Below are 18,451 nucleotides of genomic sequence, written 5' to 3'. Positions count from 1 at the left end.
GGTCTGGGGAGGGACGCAAGGGGAGCACGGCTGGGTCTGGGGAGGGATGCAAGGGCAGCATTTCCTTGGCTGCTACGCCTCAGCATAGAACCTTGAGCACTCGTGTTTGGGGCTCCAAGATTATTGGCGCCAGAGATCAAGCTACAGGCCCCACTTCCCGGCCAGCAGATGCACATTAGACCATCGTATGTTTCCACATTTACCTGCCTCAGTGACACACAAAACCCTTTCAGAAAGACACATGCTAATTACCCTCGGGTCGTTAATGCCTGTGATTCTCTCTTCAGGTCTGTCTAACACCAGGAAGGCAGCCAGGTTGGCAGTGTAGGAAGCCACAATGATCATAGCAAAGCCAGCCCACACCATGCCAAGGATACGAGCAGAGAAGCTCCGGGGAGCACCTGAGGGGGGAAGGAGAAAGAGTTAGGAGCAAAGATGCAGCTCCATGTGTGTCAGCAAGGAGAGACTGCCAGAGCAGACAGGTACCCGGCGGGACACCATGGATCTGATACCCAGGGATAGAAAACAATCCCCCTTGTCTTGTCTGAACTACCACTGTCCGACCTTTCTCCACAGGGCATTATGGGGGTCACATGGCTGACTCCAGGCACCATTCTGTGACTGTCAGGGCACTGGTGCAAAGGGAGGACACAGGTCCAGTTTGCTGTATTGCTTCCCAGTACAGAAGCCCCACACTTCCCCTCTGCCAGGGAGGCAAACAGCTCGGGCCTGGAAATGATTGTCCTTGGTCAGCAGTGCCTCCAAACAGACAGGTCAGCCCTTGCCAGAGTGGAGAATTGGTCAGTGACATGGTGAGCCATGGTGGGACCGTGTCCCAGCCCGCATGGAAGAGAAACCGTTTGTCTTGGTGTGACAGCAGCTCCTTCCTCAGGAGCTGCTTACACAGCAGAGCGAATTCCTGGCTAAAGGGGGGCCAGGCAGTGACTGAGTGGGAGGCCCCAAGGAACAGTGGGTGCTGTAAGCAGCGGTGATGTGTCTTCAGCAGAGACACTCGTCTTCTGAGTCAGCAGTGAGCCAGTGCCCCCACATGGTACAACTGAAGGTGCCATGTCCTCACCACCCACGGTCACTGAAGTTCCCCTGGCATGTTTTTGTACTAGGAGCAGGCATGTTAGGCCAGAATGCAAAGACCGTAAGAACATAAGAACGGCCAGACTGGGTCAGACCAAGGGTCCATCTAGCCCAGTATCCTGTCTTCCGACAGTGGCCAATGCCAGGTGCCCCAGAGGGAGTGAACAGCACAGGCAATCACCCCATGTCATCTACTCCCAGCTTCTGGCACTCAGAAATTTAGGAACACCCAGAGCATGGAGTCGCATCCCTGACCATCTTGGCTAATAGCCATTGATGGACTATCCGCCATGACCAAAGCTGTCATTTGGCCAGGACACTGGGCCGATCTAAATCCCACCTGCAGTTTCCACTGAAGCAGGTAACACCTCTCACCCTACTGGGTGACATGCTAGCTGTGCTCCTGCTGGACCGTGGGATGGAGAGACCCTGTGCACGTTGCACATGGGAGCCCTGAGCCTTTACGGATTATTAGCCTCCCATGTGAGAGCTTCTCCGGCATGTTCATTGTAGAAAACAGTGCAGTGCGGCCAGGCTGCCCTCCCCTGGGACATTACACGGCTCTCCTGTTCCCCTTTGGAAGCAGGCTGGGCTGCTCAGGACCTCTCACCTCCCTGGCTCCCTCTCTCCTCAGCTGGCCAGCATGCAGGGAGCACTAGCCCTGCTTGGGAAACGTCTGAGCTTCAGAGAGCACCAGCGCCTCCTAAAGCCCCAGTGTTCCCCACAGGTGTGCGCTGATACATGTGGGTCTCGAGCCCCCGGCCAGTGTATTACAGCAGACTGCAGCATGCGGGCAGGGACCCAGCTGGTCTGGGAGCAGTCTGCCTCCACCCTGTCCCTCTGGGCGCCCTCCTGGAGGGACTCCAAGAGCTCGTGAGAGCTGCTGCTGGTCAGAAGAGTTCATCAGCTCAGCGACAGCTGCTCCAGGGAGCAGCAGCCCATTGATACAGCTTATCTCAAGGAGTACAGATCCCTCTGGTCACAGAGCTCCCAGCTGGACTTAGCAGAGGGCCCCTACCTGAGGGGGGCTCAGCAGTGGGGCCAGGAGCAGAGGGGGACACACCCAGGAAGGACTTGGTGCTGCCCCTCTGAGATGCTGCCACTCCAAAAGAGGGGAAGATGGATATGAAGCTCCCCCAGCATATTGGACTGGTGTCTCCCTCAGATCTGAGATGAAGCAACTGGGCCTGCTACTCCAAGGGCCCTGATGTGTGCTAATGCCTTCTCAGTTCGTAGCATTTAAAGCAAGAAGGGACCACTCTGATCATCTAGTCGAACCTCCTGTATACGACAGCCCATTGAGGTTCCCTGAATTAACTCGTCTTGGACTCGAGCAGATCTTACCTTCTCCGATCCCAGAGTTCAGCAGCACTCCCCAAGAGAACCACATGGCCGAGGAGAGGGTCAGTGCGTCTTCCTCCTCTTCCTCACTGTTCACTTTGAACCGGCCAAACGGGCTGAAAAACAGGGCCAACCACTTTGCTGGCACACACCGCCCCAGGCACCCCCAGTGCTGCCCAGCGCGTCCCATTCCCATGGCTGCTCCCCAAAGCTCCCACACCGGGGCCACACCCTTCGGCATCTCCAGCCCAAACATGACTGCGCCCCATGGACCACAACCTCCTCCTGCAACATCACACAACCACCTCCCGCTTCCCAGGCCTTCCCTGCACAGGTAGTTCTTCCCACGCCCATCCATTGGCGTCCCATTGCCGGGGGCATCTCCTCAGCATGGACCTGTCCCATTCCTGCAGCTCCCTAGAGCTTCCCCCAGAGCAGTGGGGCTCCCATCACATGCATGTCTGCACTGATCTGATTTAGCCATTCATGCTGCTACGTCGCCAGCCTCTGGGCCCATGAAGAGAAAATCCTAAAAATCAAAATCGGCTCTCAGCCCATTGGCCACTTGCAAGGTATGAATGGACTCAGGTCCCACATCAATTGTAGGAGAGCCTGGTGCCCACGGGTCCGGGGCTGTCTGGAGAGGTGGGAGTCACACTGCATGAAGGGCTGGACATGTAGCCTCTTGGGGAAATAAGGGAAGCAAATTCCAGAGTCCACCGAGTCTGCCCTGGCCTGAACCCCCAGGTTTAACTCTAAGGGCTAGTAGCTGGGCATCTAGACTGTCACTGGGCCAAGGGTCAGGTTCCCACGTGTCCAGGAGCCAATCACTATAGATCCATGGCACCCAGAGCCACTCAGGAGCCAGCGCAGTCCATGGAGCCTTGGTTTAAGACGTTCCCTAGAGCTAACACTGCAGCGCTAGCGCTTGCCAGCAGGCCTCGGGGAGGCCGTGTAGAGCATGTGTCAGTAACCCAGCTAGAGCTCTCACACGAGTCTCCTCCCTGTCCCCTCCCCACCCTGTCCTAAGTGCACACCCCCCACACACACACACACGCCCCCACCCTCACCCAAACGTCAGTTACCTGAACCGGTCTAAGAGATATAACATCACGGCCACCACATGCACCGAGAGTCCCACCAGCAGCCAGAGCGTGCTCTGGAAAGGCTGCATGAACGAGTCGAGGGTGCTGCGGGGGATTTCCTAGCACGGAGGGAGGAGAGGGAAGGAGCATTGGCACCTGGCTGGAAAGAGTCGTTTGGGAAAGCAAATCCCTGCCAATCCACCGCTCTGGCAGCCCCCTGCCTCCCTCCCCGTCCTCTGCTTTGACCTGTTCCTGCAGGTGGGGGCTTGCAGTCACTGCTTGAAAGGGGAGGCTCCAGAGACACTTTGCCTTCACTCCGCCCCCAAGGGAGATTAGCCTCCACCCAACAAAGAGAGTCCAGGGGCCATGTCCATTCTCCAGCCCCCAAGGGTTTAGTCTCCTTCTTAAAAGAGAGGATTCAAAGACTGTGTTTGTGCAAAGCGGTTGGAAACTTTGCTTTGCCCTGGTGCCAACACTGGAGAGCAGGGAATGGGGGAGGGCGAATAACCTTGGGAGGGCAGGAGAGTTTGGGAGATGGACCTTCTCCTAGTCCAGAGGGAAGTACGGAGATGACCTGGCTCCATAGCCAATAAGACCGTTGTGGAGGGGTTCACCTGCAGCATGGGGAGGTACATGGGAGTGGGCAGGGTTGCCAGGTGTCAGGTTTTTGACCGACCGCCCAGTCGAAAAGGGACCCTGGCGGCTCCGGTCAGGACCGCCGACCGGGCTGCTAAAAGTCCGGTCGGTGGTGCTGCAGGGCTAAGGCAGACTAGTCCCTGCCTCTCCTGGCACTGCACTGCGCCCCGGAAGCGGCCAGCAGGTCTGGCTCCTAGGCGGGGGTGCCATGGGGCTCCGTGCACTGCCCCCGCCCTGAACACCGGCTCCGCACTCTCATTGGCTGTGGTTCCCGGCCAATGAGAGCTGGGGGGCGGTGCCTGCGGGCAAGAGCAACATGTGGAACCTCCTGGCCCCCCACCTAGGAGACGGACCTGCTGGCTGCTTCCGGGGCGCAGCGCGGTGCCCCAGGACAGGGAGGGAGCCTGCCTTAGCCCCACTGCGCCGCTGACCGGGAGCCACCCAAGGTAACCCCACGCCCCCAACCCTGAGCCCCAAACCCCTGTCCCAGCCCTGAGCCCCCCCAAACCTGGAGCCCCCTCCTGCACCCCAAACCCCTCATCCCTGGCCCCACCCAAAAGCCTGCACCTCCACCCCAGAGCCCTCACCCCTTGCCCCAGCTCAGAGCCCCCTCCCACACCCTGAACCCCTCATCCCTGGCCCCACCCCAGAGTCCTCACCCCCCCTGCACCCCAACTCCCTGCATCAACCTGCAGTCCCCTCCCACACTCCAAATCCCTTCGCCCCGGCCCCACCCCAGAGCCTGCACCCCCAACGCAGAGCCCTCACCCCCTCCTGTACCCCAACCCCCTGCTTCAACCCACAGCCCACTCCTGCACCCCAAATCCCTCAGCCCCACCCCCCAGCCCGGATCCCCCTCCCGCACCCATAACCCCTCATTTCTGGCCCCACCCCAGAGCCCACACCCCCAGTTAGAGCCCTCACCCCCTCCCACACCCCAACCCCCTGCTCCAGGCCAGTGAAAATGAGTGAGGGTGAGGGAGAGTGAGCCACCGAGGGAGGGGGAATGTAGTGAGTGGGGGCGGGGCCTCAGGGAAGGGGCGGGGTTAGGGTGTTCGGTTTTGTGCAATTAGAAAGCTGGCAACCCTAGGGAGGGAAGGAGGATGAGCAGGCCGGTGGTGGCGCTAGTATTGCCAAAAGGCTACAACCCTTATGTTCATTCATTGCTTAGCGGTAAGTGACCCACCCAGGGCGCTGTCCCATCGTGCTTAATAAATCACCTGTAAAGACCAACACTACCAATGAGACAGCCAAGGCACGCAGCTCCCACTCCAGCAAATACCGGGGGCAGGGAGTGCAGGGAGGGGACGGGGTCTAACGCTGGGGCCTAGAGTGACCGTAATGAAAACGACCAGCGGGGAAAGTCTCCAGGTAGTGCTTAAAACTGGGGGAGGGACAGCAGAGTCCCACCCCCTGGAGTCACCGCCCCCAACCGACCAACAGGAGGGGTCTCCCTCCCCCGTGGAGCTGGAGTCTGCACTGCTAAGGGCCTTGAAACCCGCGGGGCCACGGACCCAGTATAAAATGCAGGGTTGGTGTACCATGGTTCCAGCCTGCCCAGTAAACGTGGGATGGACTCAGGAGCAGGGGAGGGGCCTGGGAGGCCTTGGATGGGGAGGAAGCAGCCTCGGGCAGGGACGGATGAGAGGCATGGGGCAGGAAGAGAAGCGGGGCTGAGGTGGAGGTTTTGTCCAGAGGCACTCATTAGCTGAGGCTGCCTGGGTGCGGGGAGGGAACCCACCATCCGTCTCGGCCTGTCTGAGGGGCATGTCTGCTGGCACTAGCTGCACCGGCCCTCACCTTCTTCACCAGGATGGTGAGACCCTGGTACTTGAAGGGCTTGGAGAATTCGATGTACTGCGCACGCTCGTTGTTGATGGTGAGGGGGGCCACGATCATGTCTGCCTGGCCGCTCAGGAGCTCCCCCATCATCCCGTTCCACTCCTTCTTATTGCTGTTATTGACCTGCAAGAGCCGGCAGCGAGGGTGAGCCCCACTCTGCGGCTGACCCCGAGGTGCGAACACCTCCACAGGCAGCATCAGCACATTCAACCTCTCCCACCGACCCGGGGCTCAGGCTCCTCACAGCAACCCCAGCTGCTGCTGACAGCTGCCCATATATGTTTCTCCTGCGTCAACACAGGGCAAAGGGACATGTCCAAACTCACCCGCTCCTGTGTGCCAAATTTACCATCAGCAACCAGGTGAACTTCGTAGGTGAAATTCATCACCCCTGCAAGTCTGATCAGCAGGTCGATGCAGAAGCCGTAGCAGCACAGCGACACGGTGGGGCGGCCTGCAGAGGGGAGCAGGGATGCGGGACGGTTATGCAGCACCACAAAGCTCGCAGAGAATTCAGCACAGCAGAGCCTAACCCAGCAGAACCTAGTGAGCCCATGCGACGGACTGGGAGACCCGTGGCTGCGAATTAGTGAGCTAACGAACAAGTTTGCTAACAGCAAAGAGAAAGCATCCGCCATGTGCCATGGGGAATAGTGAGGAAATAGTTCCAAGTGCTCCAGTAAATGTTCTGCCATGTATTTTGCCAGCGTGAAGAAGTCACAGCAATGAGACCTCACTGCAACCCTGGGCTCAGACATGAGAAACACCCAGACGTGTTTTACTTGTGCTTTATGTGTGTAGTGAATTAGCAAGGTTAATACCCTATTGGCTGTACAGGAAACCTGTCAATGCCACTGAAATGCATTCACCTCTGGGGTGGAATGCAGTGGATGTTTAACAGCCCACAGCAACACTGTTCAACAGTTCAGGATAGGAAATGAAGGAGAACACAGTGTTCAACTCAAGGAATTTAGGAAGGCAAAGTAACTTCCCACGTTGGAATTTACTGCCATGGGAGAACAAAGGAAGGAGTCAGTGAGTAAGAGAGAGAAAGGCACGAGGAGAGTCAGAGAGAAGGGAAGAAAGGAGAAGAGAGGAATGCAGAGAGAGGAGAGACCTGCATGGGGGCTGCATCTCTCTATGCCGGGGTGTCTGAGATTCCCAACACCCACAGGGCAATGGAGAGGAGCTGAGTGGGGTGCTCTCTGGCCTGCCCAGCTGCTCAGATATTTTCCAGGGGGCTGCTCCCTTTAAAGGTCTGCAGGCTGCAGAGCAGGATTGGGCTCCCTCGCTTTTTTGATGTGAGTTGCTGCTGCATGTTTATTCACTGGAAGAACAGTTACCTGGGATGGTCTCATTGGGTCCAGTGCAAAAGACCTTTTTCACGGGGTCTCCATTGATGGTAATTTCTTCCTTACATGTTCCATCGGTTTGTGTTGCTTTCACGTACACAAAGGGCTCTTGGTGAATTGTCACAATCTGTGGAGGAAGCAGACATGCCCGTTTGCCTCAGAGACTGAGCCTGTGCCAGGGGCCTTCTCATTCCCCAAGGGGGTGTGGGATACACACCATGCCCCAGCAAAACACAAACTGTCTGGACTACTCAGTGTAGCTCGTTCGTGGCAAGGATCCCACGGTGCCCATCACCCATAACGGAGTCAAGCAAGGCTCAGCCGGGAGAGCAGGCTGTGATGGGCTTTGAAAGTTAGGGCAGGAAGTGTTTGTTGAAGGGGTCAGAGGTCACAGAGGCAGGGGTAGCTCCAGGCACCAGTGCACCAAGCGTGTGCCGGGGCGGCAAGCCGCGGGGGGCGCCGTGAGGGCGGCAGTCAGGCTGCCTTTAGCGGCATGCCTGCGGGAGGTCTGCCGGTCCCACGGTTTCAGCAGCAATTCGGCGGTGGATACGCCGAAGGCGCCGGACTGGCGGACCTCCTGCAGGCGTGCCGCCGAATCTGCATTACCAGCGGACCTCCCGCAGGCGCGCCACCGAAAGCCGCCTGACTGCCGTGCTTGGGGCGGCAAAATACATAGAGCCGCCCCTGCACAGAGGGAAGGGTCAAATGCCTAATGATAATAATAATAATCCTCCCCCCAGCCAGCTCTCCGGCAGCACTTCTCCCACGTGGATTTCAAAGCACTTTACAAATGAGGCTAATAGCATTACCCCCGTTTTACATATGGGAAACTGAGGCATAGAAGGAGGCAAAGTAACGTATTCAGGGTCACCCAACAGGCCAGTGGCAGAACCAGAACGAGCACCCAGGTGTCCTGCATCCCAGGCCAGTGCTCTCCAGTAGGTCATCCCAGCTCAAGCTAAACTGAATCCCCTTTAGCTTTGACCTAGGAACTGGGCCAGAGAGCCCCGCTCAGGGCCCCATTTACAAACAGACAACGCAACCCTGAATGAGTCTGGGCCTGCCCCTCAGTTACAAGCCCCTGGACGCTGCTCTGCCAGGGCGGGGCTTGACAGTGCATGGACGTGCTTTCGTGTAACTTCACGCACTCCCACGGTACGGCCCCTTGACGCTGCTGGTGCAGCATAAAGAGGCTCTTTAGTGTAACTGAGACTCAGTCCTGCCCCAAGGCCAGGAGACACGTGAGATGAGCTACCAGTGGCTCCATCTCACCCAGCTGAGACATTTGCTGGTACCTTCAATTTGGTTGACATTTGATAGCCCGCAGGTTTCTCTGTCTCTCCCCCCGGCCAGATGATCTTCCGGTCATTGGGCAGGACCTGCGAGTGTCACCGAGAGGAGAGAGAGACATCAGATGCCTGGTGCAGGCTCTGCACCTCCATCCGCAGCTCTCCCTGGAGGAACATACGTACATGGCTGCCATTGTAAACCCCAACTTGAACCAGTTTCCGGTTCTGCAGGTTCATGATGCTGTAATTGGCGAATTTCCTGTCCCCATCTTCATTGAACTCCACTCTCCCGGTCACGCCCTCGGTGTACTTGCACGACATCAACACTCTACAAAGAAGACCCCCGTTTAGGTCCCAGTACAAGTTTCTTCATCTGCTCCCCTCCCAGAACACAGGGCAGCAGGGCGGATGAGAGCTCAGGGAGAGGACAGCCTGGCTAGCTGGGGAAGAGGTTTGGTAGCTAGGGGATTGGACCCTTCTTTAGTCAATGAGATAAAAGTTATGGATCTGTTTTCCCTAGACTAGAGAGGCCCCAGCAGCTTGCAATGAGCCCAGGAACTACCCCTGAGTTTTCAAACTCCTGGAGCCCTGAGCTCAGCAGGTTTTACTCTGTGAACTGATCAGTGGAGCAGACACAACAGATCGAAATGAACCAGACCACCTGAGCCAGCATGGGACACTGGGCACTGAATGAATAGCAAGAGAGGGAGGCTACAAATTCACTTCTTTCCCCAAGCAAAAGTGAGTCTCACCAAGATGAGATCCTGCAGAGCAACTGAGCTCCAGGGCACCCAGATCCCATCCCGCAGAGCAACTCAGCTTCACTGTACGGAGATCCCAGCCTGCAGATCTCCCAAGTGCCACAGCGCCGAAGAGCACGCCTAGGGCCTCCCAGAGCAAATGACCAGCCCAGGTGTAAAGCTACAGACTTTATGAACAAAGCTACTTTGCATGCATAGTGAACAATTGTCTAAAACTCTTACATTTTCTGAATGAAAACCATTTCCCCCAATTCTATTCACCACTCCTCAGTGGGGTCTAGCCCCATGTGATGTTTCAAGCTGACATGCTAGTGTGCTGTACACCAGTACAAAATTAAATAAAAGTTGCTGGCATTTTTTTTTACCATGAACAAGATTATGCTTCTATTTGTTTCATTCCCTATTAGTGCAAAACTGACAGGACAGTGTGTTGCTTAGACTTTGCAAATGGATTTTCCATATTCACCAAAAGGAAAGTGAATTCCTCGGAAAATGATCATCTGAAAACAGCTGAGCGGAATAGCAGTGGTTGTGCACATTCCCCACAGTTTCCTGCAGTGATCGCTGTTGCTCTTAGTTATTCTGCACAGATTTACTTTCCATCCTGAGTGACGAAATCATGTAGATTTAAAAAATTTTTAAAAATGGAGTATCAATTCAAATCCCCTCCCCACTCTCCTCAGTGGATTAATTCACCGGCAGAATTAGCATGAGAACCCAGGGAGGCTGATGCCTAGTCCTGTGCTCCAACCACTAGGTTACACTGCCTCTTCAAACATTTGGGGAATTTGGGGAACTCATAATCCAGTTCCTACCCAGAGTAACAATTGGTAATAAATCACCAAACATAAGGTGTGCAGGGCGGGGGGTGGGGGGAGCCCAGGTACCTCTTGAAAAGAGGGCCAGTCTTCCAGATGTTGGTGTTCCCAACGCAGCCTCTCGGGGGGTCCGTGATATTCTCCTTCTCGAATAAGTCATGCACTGCCTGAGCTACCACTGCGACAGCATCGCTGATGTGAGCTGACTCGTTCTTCCCGTTAATGAGCTGCAAACCAATCACCCCTGGAGCAAACACAGAGCAGGGCGCAGGTCAGAGAACCCCAGGCAGACATGCCCTCCCGGCAGGTCCTTCTCGCCAGCACTGGACTGAGAGCCATGGAGCCCCTGACCCTGGCCTTCAGCTAGCAGAGTTCCAATGAACTCTGGACCATGGGGGACCCGCTCCCTACAAACCTTGGTGCTGAGGAAGGCAGGAGTTAGGCTCAAGCTGGGGCTACCTGATTGCCAGCTTCCTTCTGTAGGAAGGCACTTTGCTACTTCGCTATGTGTTATGGGGCGCACACTGGGAATTCAGACGGCAGGCAGGCAGCAGGAGGGGTAGACAATGCATGTGGAAGACCCAGCACTGAAGCTGAAACCCAGCGTAAGAGGCATTACTGGCAGAAGCCTTTTGAACTGGAGTGGGTGTTTGCTCTGGGCCAGGGGGAGTGAATCTGGGAGTGATATCCGCTAAAGCTGTTGTTGTTCCCCTGGAAGCAGTCAGAGAAATAAGCTTGGTTAGCGACAATTTGAACTCAGGGCTGCAATTAGACTGACTGCAACACAAAGCAACTCTAATGCCAGTGAATTCGCTTCCCCATCCTCAGTGTCCTTTTAGCTGATTCCCCTCCTGCAAAGTGCGTAATGCACTGGACTGCTGCTGTTGCAACATGCTCTCAGGATGCAGCCAGGCACTATATGAGGTTGCTTTTGCAACATCACACATGACCTTTGAGAAAGAACATACTTTCAAGATTTCATTCTGAGTCCCGAGTTCCTCCTCCTGCCTGGGACTGTCTTTCTAATCCACCCTCTCTTTTCCTTTTTACAGAGAAGCAGGCTTTTTGGATGCTTTATGGACACTATGAAGGCTTTTTGGAAATCTCTGCGAGCTGTGGCTTTATAAGAATGGTCATCCTGGGTTGAACCAATGGTCCTTCTAGCCCAGTATCCTGTCTTCCGAGGTGCCCCAGAGGGAATGAGCAGAACAGGGAATCACCAAGTGATCCATCCCCTGTCGCCCATTCCCATACAAAACAATTCCCGTTTGGCTTAGTCTCTGCTCCGGAAGAATTTCAGAGAGTGGTAGCTCAGCTCCAGGATGCATGTTGCTATTAGGAGGACAGTCTCATCTTTGCTAAAACTCTTCCTGAGCATAATGCTACTCTGGCCCAGGTGCTACCCTCACTACCTGACATAGAGTTGAAGGAGTCCAAGTACAGTTTTGCAAAAAATGCTGTAGAGTTCCTAGGGCATGACAGCGCTCAGGGTTTCTAGGGCATTCTCTGCCAGCCCATGGTATGGAAGCGACACCTGAACGGCTGCAAGTTGTCGCTCCGTTACCATTACCTGCTGATCACAGCGGCTGAGGTTCGTGCCTTGGCCTAGCTTAATACACAGGTGGCTATGCTTTGCCCAGTGTTAGTACCCTTGCCAAGCCGCTGGGAGATTTAACCCAGGGCCAGGGCCAGTTGGTTTGGACCGAAGAAGCAAAGCAGGATTTTAAAACCCTGCGTCAAGCCCTGTCGGATCCAATCCTGTGCTTATTTTGATCCATGGAAGCCCAGAGTGGTTCAAACGGATGCATTCAATCAGCATCTGGGCATAGTTCTGCTCGAGGAGGGATGGCATCCCATACTCTCACCCCAACAGACGCAAACTATCCCCAGACTGAGCTATAGTTCTTGGCAATGGTTTTTGCTATTATATGCTTCAAGGTTTACGTAGTGAGACGACATTTCACTTTTGAAACTGATCATTTGCCTATTCCAGGCCTCTGTCATAAGGCAATTGATCTACTGCATGTGAGGCTGCAGTGGTGGGTTATTCAGCTGCAGCAGTATGACTTTGATTTGGTACATCTCAAAGGAAGATGTAATACACTTGCCCATGGTCTTTCGAGAAATTCTGCTGGCTTGGCACCCTCGTATGCAGAAATAGCAGAGCACATCGTATGCTGTTGACTGAAAGAGATGTCACTGACTCAGGGAGGACCGCTGATGCCATCTTCAACTGTGCAAGGTGAGATGTGCTGTACAAGGAGGTTGGCCAGACCCCGTCCTTAGCACAACTTGTCTACAAAATTCATTCTGAGCTGCCAGTGAAGACATGTGCTACTCAATATATCTTATACAGAGAAGCCCGAGTGATCGTCCCTGCAGTGTTGTGACAAGCAATCCTGGATATGGCTCATGAAGGATATTTGGGGATGATCAAAGATGAAGGAACTTCTGCAGAATTATGCTCGGTGGCCAGGGCTGCCCTCAGACACGTATAGAACTATTCTTCCTCCGGCACCTTTGAAACCGGTAGTTGCAGACAGACCATGGCAGACAATTGCAGTGGCCCCTCAGTTGCACTGCATGGCTACACACTATTGACTGTTATAGATTATTACTTTGCCCCATTGCATTCATAATTTCACAAGAGGAGGAGCTCATTTCTTGCCTAACCATGTTATTCACTATGTTTGGTCTACCAGAGTGCTTTCTTTCAGATAATTGGACACTTTTTGTATCCAGAGAATTTGAGGTCTTTCTGATGAGTATTGGTACAGTACATTATAAATCTGCTGTGTCCCATACCCAAGGAATAGAAGAGTGGCGAGACTGCATGGGACTCTGGGAAAGCATGTATTTCACATACTGGAGGAATGTTAAAATACCCCCTTCCCTGTTGCATTAAGTTGTGTTTTATATGATATTTGGAGTACATCCATGAAGGTATTGGAGAAACCCTGTTCTATTGGCTCTTCAGTCAACCTAGTTATCTGTGCTGATGAAAAGGTTTATCCCACTCCTCTGCCATCCTCGAAGCTAACTGATGTGTCTAGGAAACATGCGAGTTTCAACAAGAGTATCTATGCAAGACTGCATGTGTTCTATCCTGGACAAGGAATATATGTTAGGGGAGGGGCTGGAAGCATTTTCAATACTTGTGGTATGATCTTGCGAGCTTCAGGGTACAAAGTGTGGCAAGTTTACCACAGGGAGAACTCATTGTTAACCAGTGAGATGTACTGCCTAGTGACGGGGAACAGATAGGGAAGAGGACATGGCCAGTTGTGGAAGTTGTGCCACAGCAACAGCATCCACCTCTTGAGCTGAATCAGAGGTATCACCTATGGCCCCGGGATCACCTGATGCCTCCGGCCAGGTACTGCTGAACTTCTGGAGAGAAGGGAAGGAAATTGAGATGACTGGTGTATGTTGCCTCTGTGTGTGTCTGTGTGTGTGTCTGTGTGTGTTTTGCTGCTGCTGCTGCTGCTTCTTTTGTGTTTGTTTGGTGGCGTTGGGATTGCTGTTCTGGGGTGCATCGGAGGGTAACATCGTTAACAACAGGAAGTAACAACGAGCTGGTTGTTTTCTCAGAATGTTCCGTGACCGCCATGACAGCGCTCAGAGCAATGTCTCCTCTCTGGGCACTCCTCTTGAACCCAGGAGTCCTAGTTAAAGGCCAAGATCCCATTGCACTGCACATGCAATAAACATTAGCACAGAGAAGTGGAGGTAAGTACCGTCAGGGGCGTATCGCAGGGCATTGCCAGATATCTCTCTCTCCCCCACCAGCCACACGTATCCTGAGCCCGTCATATTGAGCATGGCTGCCGATCTGTACACTGTGGCGGCGTCATCCTCACTGAAAAGAGACAAAAGAAAATGACAGTGATGAGTCTCTCTCGATCTCCTCATGTACCAGCTGCCTCCCTTTCCCCTGCTCTGGTTCAGACCCAGCAGGCTGAGGCAGAATGGGCAGAATGAAACCTCCTGACACAGCAGAGAGAATTCCCTGTGGGGCTGGGATTCATGAGAGCAGGATACAGTCCAGAGAACAAAGGCAGAGGCTTAGCTGTGATTGGGGAGTCTCCCCCAATCCAGCAATGTGTGTCACAGCCAGCCCACGGTGACATGAGCGCTTGCTGAGTGGGGGCAGACAGAGAGATTGAAGATAGGTCCAGATACGGCACCCTGTTCTGGAAATGCCGGTGACAGTGTGAGGGGTGATCAGCCCAAGCAGATGGACTCCAAGGGCTGAAAGAACCTGGTTTTCTGCAAAGGATAAAAAACCCAAGAAGACACACCCAGTCCCTGCCGTCTACCTCTGCCTCTAGAGAGAATGTTCTTTGGGTTTTCCAGTGGGCATGGGCAGGGCGCCATGTGGTGCCTATGTGTCTAAAACAGGACTATCCAGGGTACCAAAGTGTGGTGTGAGGCGTCCCTGAGTGCGTGGCTTTGACTTTGGCTGTGAATGGGAGGACTTGTGCTCAGTGTGTTTTCTCCCCCCCCCCCCACTCTCCCTGGCTGAAATCACAGCAGGAAGGAGCTACATTGAGACTAGAATCTCTTTGGGGAAAGGCAGAATTTACTGGTCATTAATACGGGAAAGAGCTTCATCCACCACTCACCCACCCAACACCAGACCCAGAAGAGGGAAGTGATTTCCCTACAGAACCCAAACCGGCATTCATGGGCACTGCCAGTTCATCATCCATCATCATCATCATCGCACCATGCCCTGGTCATGGGCACAGACCCCATTGTGGTAGGCACCGGACAGACACAGAGTGAAAAGGCCGTCCCTGCCTCGGAGAGCTCCCAGCGTAAGTGCCATTCTGCCATTACTGTCTGCACTGCACTGCCTGCAAAGCCTTACCCCTAGGAAGGACGTCATCACAGCAGCAAGCGATGGCGATTGGCTGACAGGCTGGGTTAATTCCCAGATACAACATATTCCGGCGGCAGTGTCCCAAAAGCCATGGGGCCCAAGCAGGAGTCAAAATGTTGCCTGGACCTGTCTGTGCCTGTTTCCCCCTCTCTGAATGGGGTGGATGACTTCCTGGCCCTGATCTTGAAAAGTGCTGAGCATGTCCTCACAACAGCTGGGAGCCCTCACCTCCACTGGAGTTCCTAGGGACTGAGGGCACTTGGCACGTTCAGCACCTGGCAGGTTTGGGCTCAGTGTCTGCAACATGCTTTAAGAAATGTGAAGCACTACCAACGGGCCCGATCTGGGTTTCCACAAAGGCCCCTTTCCACGGCTAGGTACTGTGATGGGGCCTCACGATGGATGTCAGTTACAACCACCCGCACTTTAGGGCCACGTAATGCTGCCAGAGCAGTGCACATTGGTATTAGTGTAAATGAGAATTAGGCCCTAATTCAGTGTCAGTGCTTATCAACAATGCATAGGCTGGGATTGTGTGAGACCAGGAGACCCTGAGTCCTGCTAGGCTGGTGACAGCCCTGCCTTCTCTAGCTTTAAATGTTCTGTTTATGTGTTTGAAAACGTTGAAGATCCCTGTTACCACAGAGGAGCCTGTTACCACAGAGGAGCCCCTTACCCTGTCATCTCCTCTGCTCCCATTCTCTGTCACTGTGGACAACACCCCGTCCTCCAAAACTCACAGGCCCATCGCCGGGGCCTCAGCAGGTGCCAAGTGTCTGTACTGGACCAAGCCCATCACTGAGCAGCCAGGAGAGGAGATTGCATTGTGTGCCAGCCACAGGAGAGGCTGGGGAAGGCCCGGAGAGAGCGATGCTGAAGGAGAAGTGGCAGGGGCAGAGGGGAGAAGGGGAATAGGACCATTATTTCCATGGGATGATATTCCCGCCAGCCATGAAGCTGGGCCAGGGGATCGATGCACTTTCTGCTGTGTTCAGGGTGAGCTTTCTTGGCTTTTTTTCTCCCACCTTCTAGCAAAGAAATAACCTAGCAACCAGCAGAGGCCATGCAACCACCCATTGCCCAGAACAGACCTGCTGCTTGGCAAGAGAACTGTCCCTGGGGCAGCATCCATCTGGCTGCTGGGGGCGAGGGGAGAAGGAAAAGGAAGTACGACCAGGGGAGAACTGGTGGCGTCTCAGGGAGGCCAGGGCACCCTGTAACTCCCACTTGTCGCTCTTGTTTCCAACCAGCTCATCAGCAGCCCTCCAATAATCCATCTTGCCTGAAATCCAGACTCACCAGGTGTGTGGGCTCCGCTCAGCTTAGCCTGGTTGTAACTCATTTTGTCCTACTTGATTGACCCGTCTCTAAATCCAGTGATTCACCCTTGTTAAATCCACGTTCAGCTGAGGCAGCTCATGCCAGGGATCGAACCAGGGGCCTCTAGAGCCAAGCACAGGTGCTAGTACGGCCTGAGCTGCAGCTGCAGCTGCCCCTGCGGTGGCTGTAACGCGCTCCCAGCCTGCGCGCATTGGGCAGGGCAAGGGGGGGATAATGGGCACTCTCCTTCAGCTAGTCATAAATACTGTCCTTATTGGCGAACTCTTCCTAATATAGAAAACTCTTCTGCACATCTGGACATTCCTCTTTTTCCTGTTGTAAACAGTGGATCTGGACTTGCTGTTTCCAGTCAGTCAGCACCAGGCTTTCCCAGGATCGGCAAATACCCTGAAAACAGCACTTGCCTCTTCAGCTATTTACCATGATCCTTCACTTTGTCTTCTCCAAATTCAACATCGCCCATGGGCTCGGTCCTGCTCTACAAGAATCAGTGCGTGTCTTTGACGTCTATGGGGCCTCTTATCTACCGTCAGATCCATCCCTACCTTTACCTTATGCAGACACTTGCTTGCCATGGTTATATTTCACTCTTCTCCAGATTGTCCCCCTTAGTGTACACACCCACACCCACACATGCACTCACACACCCACACACGCACTCACACACACACACACGATGCACACACACACACGATGCACTGCTAATATCCCCCTTATCAAATAAAAGTGAAAACACTCTGTAGGTTTTCTGTTGTTTCTTTACTTGTTCACCCTATTATAATGAATACAAAAACATCTGTATAATGCCCTGAACAGCTGCAGCCTAGCAGAGGGAGGAGACGTTACTGGAGAAGAGAACTAGGCAGGATAAATCCTGGCCTGGGTGGGTTTTCGGGCGAGATTGGAAGGAGCAGGGAAAGCGGATGGGAGATGTAAGCCAAGAGTGGGAGCAATGAGACGGAAGGTTGGGAGGTGCACAGAGCATGAGAGGAGGGAGCTGGAAGACATGAGGTCAGAGAAATGGGCAGGGGCAAGATCATGCAGGACCTGGAAGGTGGGAGGGATGAGTGTGAATTGGATGGGGCCAGAGGTCAGAAACCAAGGGAGGGATAGAAGGGGAGTTGATGGCGCCAGAACAGTGGGGAAGGAGAGATGTTTAGTAGGTTGAGGTGAGAAGTGGGGAAGCCAGGGAGGAGAAGGTAATGATGGTCCAGGTGAGAGCTGACCCAGGCACAGAGGAGGGCATTAGCCATGGAGTCGTGGAGGATGGGGTGCTTTTAAAAGGAGTGAGCATGAGCCTTGGAGACAAGGAGGGGCGGAGCTCACAACAGTGGTAGAAAAGGGAGGTGAAGGAATGGGCTCAAGAGGAAAGGCAAGAAACTCAGAGTTGGAGAAAATGAGTTCCAGTTGGTGGTGGGTCAGCCCGAAAGAGATGCTGGCGAGGCTGCTGGAGATGTGCTGAGACGAGACTAGGTTTGGTGGTGGAAGGGGCAGGGAAAGCCATGCGGGTGAGTGAGGTCACCGACAGGGAAGCTTAGAGAAGACAGCGAGGAAGGGACTGAGGAGCGAAGGAGCCGGCCAGCAGCACAGGAGCAAGCAAATGGAGCTGAAAACAGGAGAGTTTGAGTGGAAGTTTGTAAGGGGCGGTTGGGGTGTGTGTGGTGTTCTGCTTTTGTTTGGGTTTTTTTGTTTTTTGTTTTCCTTGGCAGGAGCTTAGGTGGGAAGGCTGTGACAGATTCAAAGGCAGCAGTGGTAGTGACCCACAGAACGCAAGAGCCAGTGAAGATGACTGGATATGGAAGCTGTGGGATGTACATTATCCTGGAGCAGGGACCCGAAAAGAGCTTTGTTTGTATGAAATGCCGCTGACGGAAGAGAAGATCCAAGTGGAAACTATGGTTGAGTTTTGAAGGTGATTAGAGCAGATGATGGAGGGATGGGAAAAGGCTGAAGGGGAAAAGCCAAGACTCACAGATGCAAACTGGACTGAGGGGGTCTGAGGGGAGGCT

General features: G+C 54.1%; 1 protein-coding gene across 1 annotated transcript in view; it reads right to left on the bottom strand.

The window, feature by feature from the left end:
• Positions 1-18,451, bottom strand: part of GRIN1 (glutamate ionotropic receptor NMDA type subunit 1) — a 64,572-nt gene that overhangs the window by 15,761 nt on the left and 30,360 nt on the right. Inside the window, exons 6-15 of the mRNA XM_026658481.1 lie at positions 13,954-14,075; positions 10,286-10,460; positions 8,821-8,965; positions 8,644-8,727; positions 7,340-7,475; positions 6,323-6,450; positions 5,955-6,119; positions 3,519-3,637; positions 2,437-2,549; positions 253-401 (exon numbers count right to left, since the gene is read on the bottom strand). Of these exons, the coding sequence (XP_026514266.1) occupies positions 253-401; positions 2,437-2,549; positions 3,519-3,637; positions 5,955-6,119; positions 6,323-6,450; positions 7,340-7,475; positions 8,644-8,727; positions 8,821-8,965; positions 10,286-10,460; positions 13,954-14,075 (1,336 nt within the window). The remainder of the gene's footprint in view (positions 1-252; positions 402-2,436; positions 2,550-3,518; positions 3,638-5,954; positions 6,120-6,322; positions 6,451-7,339; positions 7,476-8,643; positions 8,728-8,820; positions 8,966-10,285; positions 10,461-13,953; positions 14,076-18,451) is intronic.

The sequence above is a fragment of the Terrapene carolina genome, unplaced genomic scaffold, assembly GCF_002925995.2.
Source record: "Terrapene carolina triunguis isolate 2854851 unplaced genomic scaffold, T_m_triunguis-2.0 Scaffold449, whole genome shotgun sequence".
Taxonomy (NCBI): domain Eukaryota; kingdom Metazoa; phylum Chordata; order Testudines; family Emydidae; genus Terrapene; species Terrapene triunguis.
The sequence above is the reverse complement of the archived record's forward strand: the minus strand, read 5'-3'. Positions and strand labels throughout refer to the sequence as shown.